Source organism: Pocillopora damicornis, chromosome 1, assembly GCF_964200805.1.
Source record: "Pocillopora damicornis chromosome 1, jaPocDami1.2, whole genome shotgun sequence".
NCBI lineage: Eukaryota > Metazoa > Cnidaria > Anthozoa > Scleractinia > Pocilloporidae > Pocillopora > Pocillopora damicornis.
In genome coordinates, this window is record NC_142670.1 from 40,512,094 (window position 1) to 40,526,545 (window position 14,452).

At 37.3% G+C, this 14,452-nt stretch overlaps 3 protein-coding genes across 4 annotated transcripts; 2 read left to right on the forward strand and 1 right to left on the reverse strand.

The window, feature by feature from the left end:
- Positions 1 to 320: 320 nt before the first annotated feature.
- On the forward strand, positions 321 to 4,783 carry LOC113675179 (uncharacterized). The gene is made up of 2 exons (XM_027191716.2): positions 321 to 572; positions 2,063 to 4,783. Exon 2 carries the CDS (start codon positions 2,065 to 2,067, stop codon positions 3,955 to 3,957), a length of 1,893 nt encoding a protein of 630 aa, XP_027047517.2. The 5' UTR covers positions 321 to 572; positions 2,063 to 2,064; the 3' UTR covers positions 3,958 to 4,783.
- Positions 4,593 to 10,265, reverse strand: LOC113675180 (uncharacterized). Its single transcript, XM_027191717.2, has 10 exons — positions 9,910 to 10,265; positions 9,746 to 9,832; positions 9,257 to 9,331; positions 8,892 to 9,004; positions 8,093 to 8,137; positions 7,695 to 7,785; positions 6,804 to 6,855; positions 6,278 to 6,406; positions 5,487 to 5,644; positions 4,593 to 5,168 (listed from the first exon to the last, which is right to left on the reverse strand). The coding sequence occupies exons 1-10, from the start codon at positions 10,135 to 10,137 to the stop codon at positions 5,079 to 5,081; spliced, it is 1,068 nt and encodes a 355-aa protein (XP_027047518.2). The 5' UTR covers positions 10,138 to 10,265; the 3' UTR covers positions 4,593 to 5,078.
- A 72-nt stretch (positions 10,266 to 10,337) lies between these two features.
- Positions 10,338 to 14,286, forward strand: LOC113675196 (uncharacterized). 2 transcript variants are annotated; one of them, XM_027191736.2, is made up of 7 exons: positions 10,338 to 10,451; positions 10,630 to 10,674; positions 10,985 to 11,035; positions 11,691 to 11,807; positions 12,452 to 12,486; positions 13,284 to 13,372; positions 14,073 to 14,286. In XM_027191736.2, the coding sequence occupies exons 1-7, from the start codon at positions 10,445 to 10,447 to the stop codon at positions 14,173 to 14,175; spliced, it is 447 nt and encodes a 148-aa protein (XP_027047537.2). In that variant the 5' UTR covers positions 10,338 to 10,444; the 3' UTR covers positions 14,176 to 14,286. The 2 variants fall into 2 exon arrangements, with proteins under 2 accessions (XP_027047537.2, XP_089053610.1); XM_089197484.1 differs by having other exon boundaries at positions 10,357 to 10,451; positions 11,651 to 11,807.
- The last annotated feature ends 166 nt before the right edge of the window (positions 14,287 to 14,452 follow it).

The following is a 14,452-nucleotide window of genomic DNA, read 5'->3' on the forward strand; positions in this document are numbered from 1 at the left end:
AAATGAACATGGTTTTATCTCACTAGTCATTGCAACACATCTCATAGGAAACGCAGAGTGGAAAAAAAAAAGACTGATGTACGCCGTTGATTCAAATAATGTTATGGTCTTACCGAGGTGTTTTTATGAATTAGTTTTGGTCTAAGACCATCTCCCAACGATCGATAAGCGTCAATAAAATGTTCCTCATTCTATTCATTATTGTGCATTAATAGGTTGACAGAGAAAGACGAGTGGGAAATAGACTCGATGAGAATCAACCCGATTTGTTAGCGTGACTAGAAAAACACCCCGTGATGCTTAATATTGTTCAAACACCCAATCAAAAGCTTCCGTATAGAGAGCTGACTTAAACGATTTTCTTCTGCCACACTAAACCGAAATTCTCAGAAAAACTAATTCCCAAAATTTGAATAGTGTTCAATCTGAGATACCGATGAGGCAAAGAGAATCGAATTCACCGTTTCATTGGTTAAAGAGATAAATCTAGTTTCCAGAGGCCGAACTTCCTTACCGTGACTGCTTCCGCCATAGGTATACGCGTACGCGTACGTTGTTGATCTCAAGCGAAGGTAAGCTCGTATATTACCAACAAGTAACAGTTAACTAAAATACATGTAAATTTTCTGGTCAACATTTAAGCGGAACTCCAAGAACAACGAACGCTTCGTTAAACATATTATGTGTCACTTTATCATGTGCGCCATCTAGCGCTTTCCGTGATGTGAAGTCGACCTTCACAGCGACTTCGGTGACGTGGCTGTCTCAGAGGGATTTGTGATCTAGCTGTCATTTAAGTTACATTTGCCTCTCAGTTAATATTATTGGAATAGGAAGTAGTTCCACGAAAAATCGCTGCCTTAGTATAAAAAGGGAGCTATTTTATAGTCAGAACTGATTAAATGTTTGAATGCACTAGTGGTATATCTGTTATTCATCGATTAAATTGACGTTCACCGAGCCTGATCGTATTTACATGTATTTACCTTCTCTATAACGTATCTTGGGGCCAAAGATGAGATGAATTCACTTCCTTATAAAGTCATTGATCTTTCAGATGAAAAAAGGCTCCTTTATGTGAATCAATGTGCTTCTTCATACTTAATCAAACATTGGCTTTTAGTTTCAAAGCACCAGCTGTCCGACAATTCTTAATTTATGCCGGCACGACGCTAGGGTAGCCTCATTGTTACTGTATTCTGAGTTGCTAAGACATTCGGAAAAATAACCATCTTTGCAAAACAACTAGTGTGAACAAATGATCGTAATGAGGTATTGAATATCTTGTTCGTCTCCGGCCATAACTGTAACTGTTTTATTTAAAATTGCGTCACATCATAACAGAGATCATCAACGGTTCATTCCATGTCCACTGTTGATAAACACTTTACGATACAATTTATTTATCTCTTTCGCTTTCTGAATTCCCCGAAATATCCTTTGGTTTATTTTCCACAGTTGTCTAAATTGCGTTTCATCCTTGCCACGATTGCTTCTTCGAGCAAATTTCTCTGTCGCAAAACAATTGAAAATATGGCGACTTAACTTACAATGACTTAACTATTGATGGTTTGAAGATTGAAAGGAAAATGATTTTAAGTAGAACTTTAGACAAGTGAGGTACAGGCAACTTTTTCCTTCTCGGTCCAAGCCTTGTTTAGGATTATTATTTTCTTAATTTGGCGACAGAGTAACGGAATAACGGAACGAGACCTGGCCAGATAAAATCATGTCCTGTTTTCTGTATTTCATCAACACACAACCCCCAATTCCTTTTATTCGCACTGAGGAAGGGCTAACGCTCGAAAAATTACTTAAAAAACTGCTAATGGTAGCTTATTTACATTATCAACTCATTTGATAAAAACAAATTATCTTGTACTCTCAAATGCCTTTCTTCTCAAACAGTTACTGAAAGCTGACGAAATATTGAGGGGGGTGGGGTGGGTTACCAGTCCTTAATCACATGAATAGAAATACGGGAACTCTATTCTATGCTCTGTGGATCGTGGCGACTAGGCCGGTTTTATTAAACCTCTTAACTAAAGTTATTTTTTAACAGTGATGGCTGAAGGACGATCAGGAGGTCCCTTTGAAATAGACTACCCAGAAGGTGTCCCGTACAGTCCTTGGAACTTCAACATCTACACCATGTTGACGATAGTTAAACAGACCTGTTTTGGACATGTCAAGGCCAACTTACATCATGTGCTGAATCATCTCATGCCAGGAACAACACAAATGCTTCTGGAACACAGTGAATCCCTTGGGCTGGACAACTGCTTCATAGCAGGTCAAAAATTTGATGGGCAACGGGTTGGAAGCATGCCAGAAGATGTGCCTATCGTCCAACCAATAAGACAACCTATAGACTCGGATGATGATGTTATGAGAGATGTTGGTTTTTCTTTTGAATGTGATTATAATCTCTGTTTTAAGGATATCTCCGCCAGCGAAAATCCACCGCAGAGAGTTGATTTGAAGTCCCCAGAGGAGCATGTACAATTGCAAGTCCTCCCTTCGATGCCTCCTGGTTATGCCCGATTGGTAGTCCCTCCAAATGTGGATTGGGTACCAGGTCTGCAGAGTCTGTGTGTCCAAGATGAAGAAATCACACTCTTATCCTCAGAGCTTCTCATTGAACAGATGTACAACGTGTTAACAATCATCACGGCCATATTAAACGTCCACAGAATGAAGAAACACCACAGCAACGATAAACCATACAACGAAGAAGACTGCATATCCCTTGGGGACTACCTCCAGTACGTGGGACAGGCAGGGCCAGCAGTCCACGTGGTCATGTGCATGGGAGACTTAAGTCCCCAAAAAGGGAGGTGCCTCTTTCTCACAGAGGACGTCAGTTTGTCTGTGCCCTGTAAAGAATGGCCCAGCTGTGCCAAGGAATGGTGCACGAGGGACAGGCCATCACGTTGGCCATCACAGGAACTTATCATGAAGGTGATACAGGATGGGTGTCACATTGTTCCAAAGTTTGACGCAGCAGTAAAAAGTTCAGTGACCCCAAGTAACAGTGAAATGGCGGAAGCTGCAGAGGGTAGTAATTTCCCCCAGACCCAATGGAGGTACTCATTCTCGCTGGCAGAAAGAACCCTGATGAACTCCATCACAGACGAGCAGAAGATGTGCTACCTTATTTTTAAGTATTTATTCTCCCGATACATCAAGCTGGATTCAGTGATAACTACCTACACTCCAAAAACTCTCTTTCTGTGGGCACTGGAGACCGTGCCTGTCGATCAGTGGACCAAAGCAACGATCGGTGACCGCGTAAAAGACCTCATGGAAGACCTGAGAACCTGCATTAAGAAGAAGCACTGTCCGCATTATTTCATTAGTGGGTCCAACACCCTCCAGCAAATGGACGACAAGAGCCTTAAAGTTACATTAGAGAATGGTTTGTCTATGTTGGATGAAGATATGGCGGAGGCACCAGTTTTGGGCTCGGACACGTTTGAAACGACCTCGGATTTCCCCGTCAACTTCATGTTTACATACAAATCGTTCTACCCAATCAACGCCTGGTTGGAATCACTGAACGCTCAAATGATGGCGAAACTTGATGCACCGAGTAAAGTTCCATCTGAGCAGAACCTGGCAGATTTCATGGACAGCTCGAAAACTCACCCACTTGCCATGACAGAGATTTTAAAATATCTTGTTCTATCGGACGAGATTTACAGTCAGCCTCTACCCGTTCCAGAATTCCTCCTGAGCCACGAGAAGGTTACACAGCTGATCAAATTCTTGGAAAAATCCATCACAACACCAGAAAAGTACAAAGAAAGCATGGCAGAACTTAACGTTGAGATAAAGTTTCTACACTTGCAGTTCAGAATAATCGACGAGCTTCAACAGTTTTTCACAGAAAACCCAAATGTTGCCTTCAGCTTTGAGTCAAGCTCCGACGAAGGCGGGTCCGAGGGGGATGAGTAACCTCACGTTAATCATTTCCACTTTGAGATAAACGAGGACGTACCCGCAATTTGTTTTTTTTTTCTGGAAACTCTGAATGTTTTTGCCGTATAATGGATAATATACTAACTATCAACTCATAGCGAGTGATTAAAATGGACCCTCGGGGAAACCTATACACTATAATCGCACTGAAAATATTTCTGGCTGTGGTGGCGCCTTAACCTTCTTCACTGAAGTAAACTGCAAAATTAGATGAATATTAATGATAGGCTGAGATATCTTAATTCATGTTTTATTCCAATTTTTCCCTTGCTAAGAGAATTTGTGAAGGGAAATTTTTTTCTTCATGATGATCGACAATGGGAGAGTGTAGCTTGGTTACCAGACGTTTTCTCTTGCATCGTAATCCGCGCAGAGCCTGAGAGATGGGTCTCTTTCGATGAGTACGCAGGTCATATTAAGTAGAGGTTTGATGAAAGCGATACCCTACACGAAACCCGTATCCGCTAAGCCTCTCCATCTTAGATAGAAACACCGACGGAAATTAACCACATGGGGGATGTACTGTCTGTAAAATACATAGGGTCCGTAGAATCTGCAAGGTAGGGGTGCGACTTTTAAAAGCTGTGGCAAGGATAAGGAAAACTCTAATGTCACGCATATTAAGGCTAATTTAATAATTCGATTGATTAGTTAACAATTTAGTTAAGAAAAGTATTTAGGAACTGTGCTTATCTACAGACATGTAAAGAAGATCCCTACGCCAGGACATGCGTTAAGCTCTCGCTTTGTGGAAAGGAATGGAAAAGTAGGTGCAAAAAATAAAAATAACTTCAGATGGTGACTGTGTTGTACCCCTGATCATTGTGCGTAGTTTTCTGTATGATTAGTGTCTTTAACACCACATTTTCCTAAAGGGAAACAGCATAACTTAACAGCAACCTTAAATATCAATTGCTTCTTAAAAAATACAAAGCAGTAGCTTGAATTTTTATCAGTTGGTATTAAATAACGAAATGGACAATTCGAATATCTGCTTGTTTCAGGTATAAAGTCTTCACTTCACGAACCCCGGGTTTTCAGCTCTAATTTGTTATCATTAAAGGCAATTACTCTAAGGATAAACGCATGTCGCCTTGTTATCTCCAGGGGAGTTGAAGTCCTTGGCCATACAAGAAGGCCTTGGTTATTTCATAAGTTACAAACTGGATTCCAACAAGTGGGGCAACCTGTTGAAAGACACAAACAACATAATAAATAGTGATACCAATCATTTTTCTGAACTATTCACACAATGGTCGATCAGGTGGTCTGGTTGAGAGCAGTCCTGAAATGTTGTCAGTGAGTGACACAGATCGCTGTTTCAACAACCTGGGTGGAAGTAATCATCAGAGTTTAGTGAGGAGTTTGTGAGTGAAATTGATTGGTTGAGATGATTTCAGTTGTAAGACTAAACTGAGCAGCAAACCACTACCAAGAATTCCAAGGAGTAATCCTCCCCCTCTCTTACTATTGAGGATTTCATGATGGTGACTTTCAAGTGTTACCTTGAGCAGATTGGGCCACATTCCTTTGTATAAACCTTTTACTCCTTCCACTTGAACAATGGTTGTGAATGCATGTTTAGTAGAGGTGTATGCAAACAGGTCCCCACTGATCCCTTTCATTTGCATTCGTCTTCTTACCACATCTAAAGGATAAGTTACTGAAAACAAACATAATTAATTAAAAGTAAAGGAATCAGAAAACTGGTTTAGATGCCTACTTTGAGAAATACCCAACTGACCAGCCTGGGAAAAATACAGGGTTACCTGGTTTGAGAAATACCTAACTCATATAAAATTTAGATTCCCAGTCTGTTTTAAACTTTTCTATTCTCAGCCATTATATTCCTTCTTTGCTCATAATTACACAATTTGTTTTTTTTTTTATATCTTGCCAAAAAAATACTTTCTGGTCTTTTTCGAGAGTGGAAGGGTTAACCCATTAACTCTGATGATTGACAAAGATAGAATTCCTCCTTACACCATCAAAACAAAAACAAGCAAATAAATCATGAGAATGGAGAAAAATATAATTTAGGGGGATTATTAGTTGATCCAATACCAAATTCTCAAATCTAAAACATCATAAGAATTGTATGGGAGACAGTAAGGAGGATTACCAATGAGACCTTGAGAGTGGAGGGTTGAAGATGCATTATTGTGTACATGTGCAGTATGTCTTTGATTAACTGACAAAAATGGCATGACTCTAGTTAAAGTAATTACAAAGCATGTTTCATCAGCTTGAGAACAAAATTCTGCATTGAATTAAGGTTAGTTACAGTGATACTCACCAGTTTGAGAAATACCTCCTGCTAGTCCACCACAAATGAGACGAACCACAACAGGTAATTCCCTATCTTTGTCCATTCTTTTCAGCTCTGCTCCCCGTGCTCTGACAATTAAATGCCCCAGGACAAAATCTAAAATGAAAAATAACAAAATGACTCATTCATCACCAATAAAGAAATTTGGTCTTAGTTTCATTACAACCATGGGGCTAAGAAAAAACTGGGAATCAAAGGGTCTGAGGTTTGATACCTCACAAAGACAAAGGACTCTGATGTTTTTACCACACACCCATGTTAAGTTGATGGAATAAAAATTTTGGCTTTGTTCTTTCGTGAACTTAAAAGTTATTATCTTTCTTATGATATCCTGCTACATTAGCTAATGATTCATAACCAAAGATATAACCTATATATGAAAAGAGTAATACTATGTAGTTCAGGCTTTCTGAGTCTTAGTGCCATTAACTTATTGTACTAATGTTAGAAAACCTTCAGAGTTACAATAGAGACAAGATAGGTGAAACAGTACCTTTCAAAGTTTCATAAACAGCAAAATTCAAGCCTATGTAGGGAGCAATTCCCTGCAAAAACGATTGCAAAACTGTGGTATTATCGAGGAGGTAAGTTTCTAGAGAAACTGTTGTGCAGCGTCGGTGGGAGAGTATAGTGGGATAATTTAGTATTATCAACTGAGTTGATATCACAATTTGGCCACCAAGCTGACCTTTTTAACATTAGCCCTTTGTCAGAGCCATCGATGATAAATAAATAAGGTTTTGTGTTAACTTGAATGTGCCATCACCTACAATCAGTGTCACATGCAGCAAAATTTAGAAGGTCAATGGGGAAAAAAATTAAGGCAGCCGAGTCACACTGGCTGTATCATTAGTGAAAATCAATTTTGGTTTTGAGCTGATAAAGAAAAAAAGATTGACTGCATAATGGACCTTTACATTGTTAAATATGTATTCAGTGAAATTAGATATACAAGAATATGAAGAGCTGACTTCACAACTGTTTCTCTACAAAATTATTACTTAGTCTTTATTACCCATATGTTATTATTTGACCAATTAACTCTAACTTCCAGCCGTGCCCGCTATTTAAAGTCTAAACAGTCTTGGCATTTGTATCTTTATTCTATAAGCGAAAGAAATTTGTGGCCAACATTGTCCTTACCCTGGAGATTATAAACTATTATCTTGCCTTACCCTTATATTGTATGCTTTTAAACTCAACTTTTAATCTCTTTCCCGTGGCCAATTTACATTTTCAATTCAGTTGATACTACTAGTATTATAGGCAGTACATGTTTGTGTGTCTTAACTGAAACAAATACATATTGTAATAGTTACAAAGCATAGTCACTGTGCAAAATCTTGCATAATTATTTTACATCGAGGTGTTTATTATACAATACCATGACAGTTGGAGGAAGTCCTTTGTAAAGACAACCACTGATAAGTCCTCCTTCATCTTTCAGAATTGTTTGAAATGCGTGTAAAATATTCCTGTAAGATCATGTCATAAATAAATAGACAGATAAATATATAAATAAATCATTGAATTCACCTTGTCTATAATCAGTATAAATGATACACCAGTTTCATCCTAAAAGTGGACTCACATCTAATTTCTCCTTACAATATCTCCCTGAATCAAACAATATGGTCACAAGAATAAAGGAAAAGATCACCAACTACAGATGCTCTACAAGTTCTCCTTATCTACACCTTAGGAAATGTATAGAGAACAGTTTGGAGAATATGCATACTGATGTTAAGGTGTACACTATGGTTTAAGAAAGGATTTTAATACCTGTATCTTCTCTCTGCCCCTTCACATTGTGCTGCAAGTCTTGTTCTGTGAAGAGACAGTCCATAGACTTTTTAAAAATACTAAATACTAATCGCCAATATAAAGTGAGAAATGTCGCTGAGTTGCAACCCAAGGTACAGAGTCATTGTGTTGTGTTTTGGGGCAGTTAATTTCTCTACATGGGTACCAGGCTTCTAATACTGCCAAGGAAATCCAACAAAATATTGCTCTCAAACCCTGTATTTCTCATGAGTTACTGAGACAGAATTTCTTCTAACAATATCAATACAATAACAAGCAGACAAGTGCTTAAAAAGGAGAAAAATATCAATTTGGGAAATTTTATTTGATCCAATACCAAATTATCCAAACTAACATCAAAAGAACTGTATGGCAGACAGTAAGGATGATTACTAATGACATCTGGAAGTGAAGGCATTAACTTGGGCCGAATTAGCACCCTAGCCAGACAGAATTTCAATATTCCAAGTTGCTTCACAGCGATGGATCTGGAGGAAGGTGCAGGGGTACACCTCCCCTCCTCTCTTGAGGTAATGTTCAGCTTACTGATATAACTGGTATTCTTCAAAAACAATTGTTTGCGTCACCTATCAGTTACATCATTCCTGAGTGGTACACCCCTTCCTGGGAAAATTCCTGGATCCACTTTCTGCTTCTAGCCTCCCACATACAGTTATGTAGTTTAATCATTCTTGAATGCAGGATTAATATAATCAAAGTTTGCTAAACTTGGAAGGTTATGTTACTGAATATAACAATAGAACAGGCAGTAAGTTACCTTACAAGATCAAGAGGATAAGTTGCAATAACAGATGTTGTCCCAGCCAAACCTCCAGCAACTAATCGCTGTAAAGGAGTTTGGTTTTGAAGATCTTCTGAAACCTTCAGAAGCTGAAAATGTAATAAAATAATACTTAAAAATTGGTGCCAAGATGACAAGCTGTTGTGGGAAAATAGGAAGTACCAAGAAGATTGAAATGTCCTATCCATGTTTTCCAAAAGATGTGAAATTATGCTTTTTAAATATCTATGCTCCCAATTTTCACATACCAGTAAATCTTTCCATTTTAATTCACTTATTGCCCTATATTTAGAGTACATAAACCTTCCAAGACATAATCAATAAATGTTCGATTACTACACCTTCTTGAATTCTTCATATGAAGCGAATTGTACAGCTGAGTACGGAATAATTCTAAGAACATTTGTTCCATTACCCTATAGAGAGATACAAATGAGTACAGTATAACTGGGAGTTTATTTGATTATATAAATTTGATGATTGAAACAACGTGATAAACTGGATTTTTATCTTTAAATAGAGATACAGTTTTTGCAAACAGATTCTGAATAATATAATGAATTAACATCAAGAATATCACCTTCACATGACCTGTCCCTCTCTCCCTATACTCTCTCTCCTCACCCCATTCCCTGACAAAATCTTCCCTTTGTTGCTTTAAGATATATTTATTACTAGGCAAGGGAGCATGAGCACCCCCTCGTAGGATGGGGTGAGGAGGGGGTAGACACATGATTTTTCCCAGAATACCATCAGCCTCTAAATTTGTTTTTTAAAAATAGATATTGATATAAGTTTTTTTTATAGCTATTGATATAAATTATGATCACCTTAAAATAACCCTTTAACCCTTCCTCTCTTCCTATTTTGATCAAAGTTGCACCAACGCCTGAAAATTTTGGATCCTTAACTTGAATCTGAAAAGGAAATAATTCAGATAGATATGAGCATACTTTTACTCAAAACTATCTCGTTGTAGTGAATTGAAGCCAACCTGTAGAAGAATTTTCACTCTTTCTAAAGGCGAAACACAAGTTCGTGACAAAGCGCCTGCAACTCCTCCAGATACGACATGTTTGACTTGTTTGCCACCGGGAAAAATTGGCTTTGCCGGCTCAACATCAACTTCTCGTTCGAGTCCTTCTTTGACTGCCAGGAATTTTGATTGCGTAAACCCATGAACATCTTTATCATGCTCCTGGGCTGAATCCTTTAGAACCATATTTTACTACGATGAATTGCATCTTCGTTCGTGGATTTAAGATTCTAGGAAGTCTACCTTAGCCATCGTGACTGAAGGCTCGATTCGTTCTCGAATGACGAAATGGAAGTCAAAAATCTCCTTACTTTCTTTTGACCAATCAAAAAAAGTGATAGTTCTGATACTTTGGGCCAATCGCAAAGGGTGATAGGAAAACTCCCGTGATGCATTGTTAGTTTCATCGCTATGGAGGTAAATTTGCGGTTGTTGTGAGTGTAGAGTGACATTGATTAAAAGATATTAACTTGTCAGCAAAACAGAGGAAATCATGCCAGGTAACCTTAAAATTACAACAGTTTATAACTGTTTCATAGAAAAATATCCCTGCTACCATTTGAAGGAAGGTTTCTGCAGGAATATCTTCGATCGAGACTTGCACTTACACTGACTGTACGAGATACTTAATATTGTTGTCCTGTTTTGTTTTAATTTTCTGGCGTTTGTATTTAATAGCTGCTACCAAGAAGACAGAGAAAAAAGGAGGGAAGGCGGATGCTGGTAAAGATCAAGTTGCACATGTTAAGCGATTGTTTGTTTGTGTGCAGATGAAATTCTAGAAAGTCATTCACACAACAAGCATATTCCTGAACATTGTGTCATTTAAGCTGTAGACTTGAGTAATTTTTTTCTGATATCTTAGTAATAGTTATCTTAAAGATATAGCTACATTAATATCTTTTATCAGTAATCTTATATTGTCTCCTGTTCAGGGTTCATATTCTTTTAATTTATTGCAATTTCTTTTCAAGAGTCTACCAATGTTTCAAATTTTCAATATAGCCATTGTTTTGCTTTTTTTCAATCTTAGGTGCAACGATACTAAGTGGTGTATACATGTTTCCCAATGGAGATAAATATGGTGAGCACCATACCTGGTTATCTCATGCTAAAGAGCTGTGGACTGTTGAGGAAGGGGTTTAAGCCCCAGACCGAGCCAAAACTTAAGGTTTCTATATTACTGGGGAGAATGTGCCTCCTTTATACTATGACATCTGCCAATGGTTAGACAATTTTGTCTTATCATTGGATCAGGAAAATAAACCATAGACCTGGTCTCTTGCATTTTCTCTTTACTGGTTAGCAGGAGACATTAATAAAAATAATAATAATAATAATAATAATAATACAAGAATTTATATAGCGCCCTTTTCTGTGAGCTCATGAGGCATGCTTTTCTCTCAAAGAGAAATTTAGGCCCTCATTTAAACCAGATTTAAAGTTGAACTGGACAAGCCTGTCTAAATATCAAAAATAAATGAATATAAGTTAAAGTAAGTTCTATAGAATAGTTGAGACTGATAATCAGATATAGGGACACAGCTTTGATCAGGAGAATATACCAAACTGAAATGGTATCTTTGTGTTATCATATTTTTTAACACTGTGTGCTCCCAGATTGCTTTGTTTACCTCAGTTACTTTCTCGCAAATGTCTCGTTACCTGTCAATATTGACACCTTTCCTTGAAACCCTAGCAGGTTTCAATTTGGCAAATAAAATTGGCTTCCTTTGTAGATGGTGAATACATCCAGGCAGATGAAGGCTTATTGCGTCAAGGTTATGGTACCCATACAACAGTTGATGGACTTAGTTACTATGGTAACTGGAGTGGAGACAAGATGAATGGACAAGGTGAGTTCTGAAGGAGTGAAGACCTGATTTTGTATTCTAAGATCATTTGTTGTTTTCTATGGTCATGTTAAACCTTTTGTTCTGTCACGCGTGTCACGCGTCTAGCGTTACCACACAGTTTAGCATTGTAGCAAGGTGTCATGGTATTGATTTTCCATGTGATTTAGGGATTGTCATTGTATTGTCGTGCTCGCTGGTGAAAACCCTTTCTCGTTTCACCGCGAAAATTTACTTAATAAATCCGGTCACACTACTGATGAAGGACTCTTATGGATCAGGGTCCAAAGGATCAGAACACCTTTCAATCCTAAGATCTCATTTTTTATTTTATTTAGTAATTCTCCTCACTGTCTACCAAACAATCCTACGATGGTTATTTGAGAATTTGATATTAGATCAATTACTAACTTCTTAATTGATATTTTTCTTTGTTTTCATCACTTGTCCATTTGATACTGTGTTGATATTTTAAGGAAAAATTCTGCAATGGTCACTCATTGGAGTTAAAGGATAAAAGTTTTCTCAATGATGTTATTTACTGAAATAAGCAAACAAAACAAGGAAATTTGTCTGCTAATTCTTTATTCAAGATTGCTTCTCCATCTTCCTATGAACACAGAATAGACTGTTGTCTTATTTTTTAGGGAAACTTCTTCATCCATCAGGAGCCATATACGAGGTATTAAAACATCTTATTTACCATCATCATGTCTTGTTTGTTTGTTTGGTTTTTTTTTTACCACAAATGATTGGTAGCTTAGAGGTTAACTCTTTACACCCTTACATCAGTATACTTATTCTCCTTACTGTTTTCTGAATATTTCCTGAGGTTCTGACATGGAGAATTTGTTAAATAATCAAGAGCTTCTTGAATTGGTGATCATTTCTTATATTCTCATGACCTCACTGTTTGATTTAGGGTTGATATTGCAAGGAGAAATTAGAAGCCAATCACTCCAAAGGGTCAAAGGGTTAATGCCATAGCTTGTATTCAATTCTTATTGTTAACATTCTGCAATTTATTCAAGGGCAGTGTTTATTTGATGGTGGGGTTTCTATCAAAAGAATTTTTCCAGGTTCCAGCATTAGTATTAAATATTGTGCATCATGGAAACTGGTTCAAAGCTTGAATGTTTAGCCATTTTTTGTATAACTTTCCAAGTATTGTTTTGGTTACTGCATGAGTCATGCCACACTTGATATTCTAGTTTCTCACAACCCGTGGAATGAATAGATGTTGTATTTTCCAGGTTGAGTGCAGCCTAAAGCAGAGGGTGGCATTTATAGATAGTTTTTCTCACAATTATACTGCATTATTAATTTCATTGAGAATAGTGTAAATTCAAGGCCAACATTTAATGAATACATTTCCATACACTGAGCAATAATAGAACTGTTCCAATTGGGTAAGTTTACCTGTAATGAAATGCAGGTATTATTTTGTTATATATGATGTAAATTTTCTCTCACTCACAGGGAGAGTTGGTCAACAACATGTTTCATGGATTTGGAAAGTACACTTGGCCTGATGGATCATTTTATGAGGGGAACTTTAATGAGAACAAGTAAGCCTTCCAAAAGTCATTGGGATTAGATAATTATCTGGGTGTCTCCCAAACTAAATAGGCAAACTTTGATTTTTTTTGAGTTACGGCATGAAACAATTGACACATGTAGTTGGAGGAGCCCTCAGGAAACACAAAAGCACAAATATTATACACTTAATGTATGGTTCCGAGAGAAACAGTTGGTCTTTTTTTCCAGAGAGTCTCAGAAAATATCAGGTCTCTCTGGAAAACAAAACAAACTAGTTTCCCTTGCAACCATACATTAAGTGCTTTGATATATTTCCTTTAAACAATCATATGGCAAAAACATGCCGTTGTATTTGGCTTGTGGGCAACAACTGTGTAATTATATCCTGGTTGGATCATACATTTGAATTTTATCAGGGGCATGTGACCAAGAATCAACCAATCACAGTGCTAATTTTGTTGAGTGAAAGTCTAGGTATTTAACAATGCCATTAATTCCCTTGGAGTTTTGTGCTGATTTTTTTTTAAAATTAGTTTCTGGTTTTAAAATGTGAAAATTGGGTTATAGTAGATACATGTGTAAATTTGCCCATTACATGTTATCTGGTCAGCCAGGAGCTAAAATGTCATGGGATAGCATCTTCAGATTTCATGAACATTTTGGTACCATCACCTTAAAATTTCTGCAGACATTTTCTAATGTTGCATGTTGTTGTTTTTTCTGTTACAGACTTGAAGGTCAGGGAACATTTACAGATGTAAAATCGCAAGTGTGGTATGGAAAATTCACACACAAGGCTGCTCCTGGGCTTAAGTTTAAACTGTGCATGTAGGATATCTCACAAATTTTGACGCTGCAAGATGTAAATTTATATATATTATACCTGTACTTGACTGTAAATATTTATTCATGGCAATAAATGATGTTTGGTTTACTTTTGAAATTGACTCTGCTGTCAATTGAATGAAAAAATGTATAACATGAAGGTGTAACCGGCATGAAGCAATTCAGATTCAAATTTTCTTCTTGTTATTTAACCCCCTCTCCAACTTTCATGATTTCATCCCCAGTATTTGAAAACACGTGTTCCTGGTGGTTTGTTAATACCC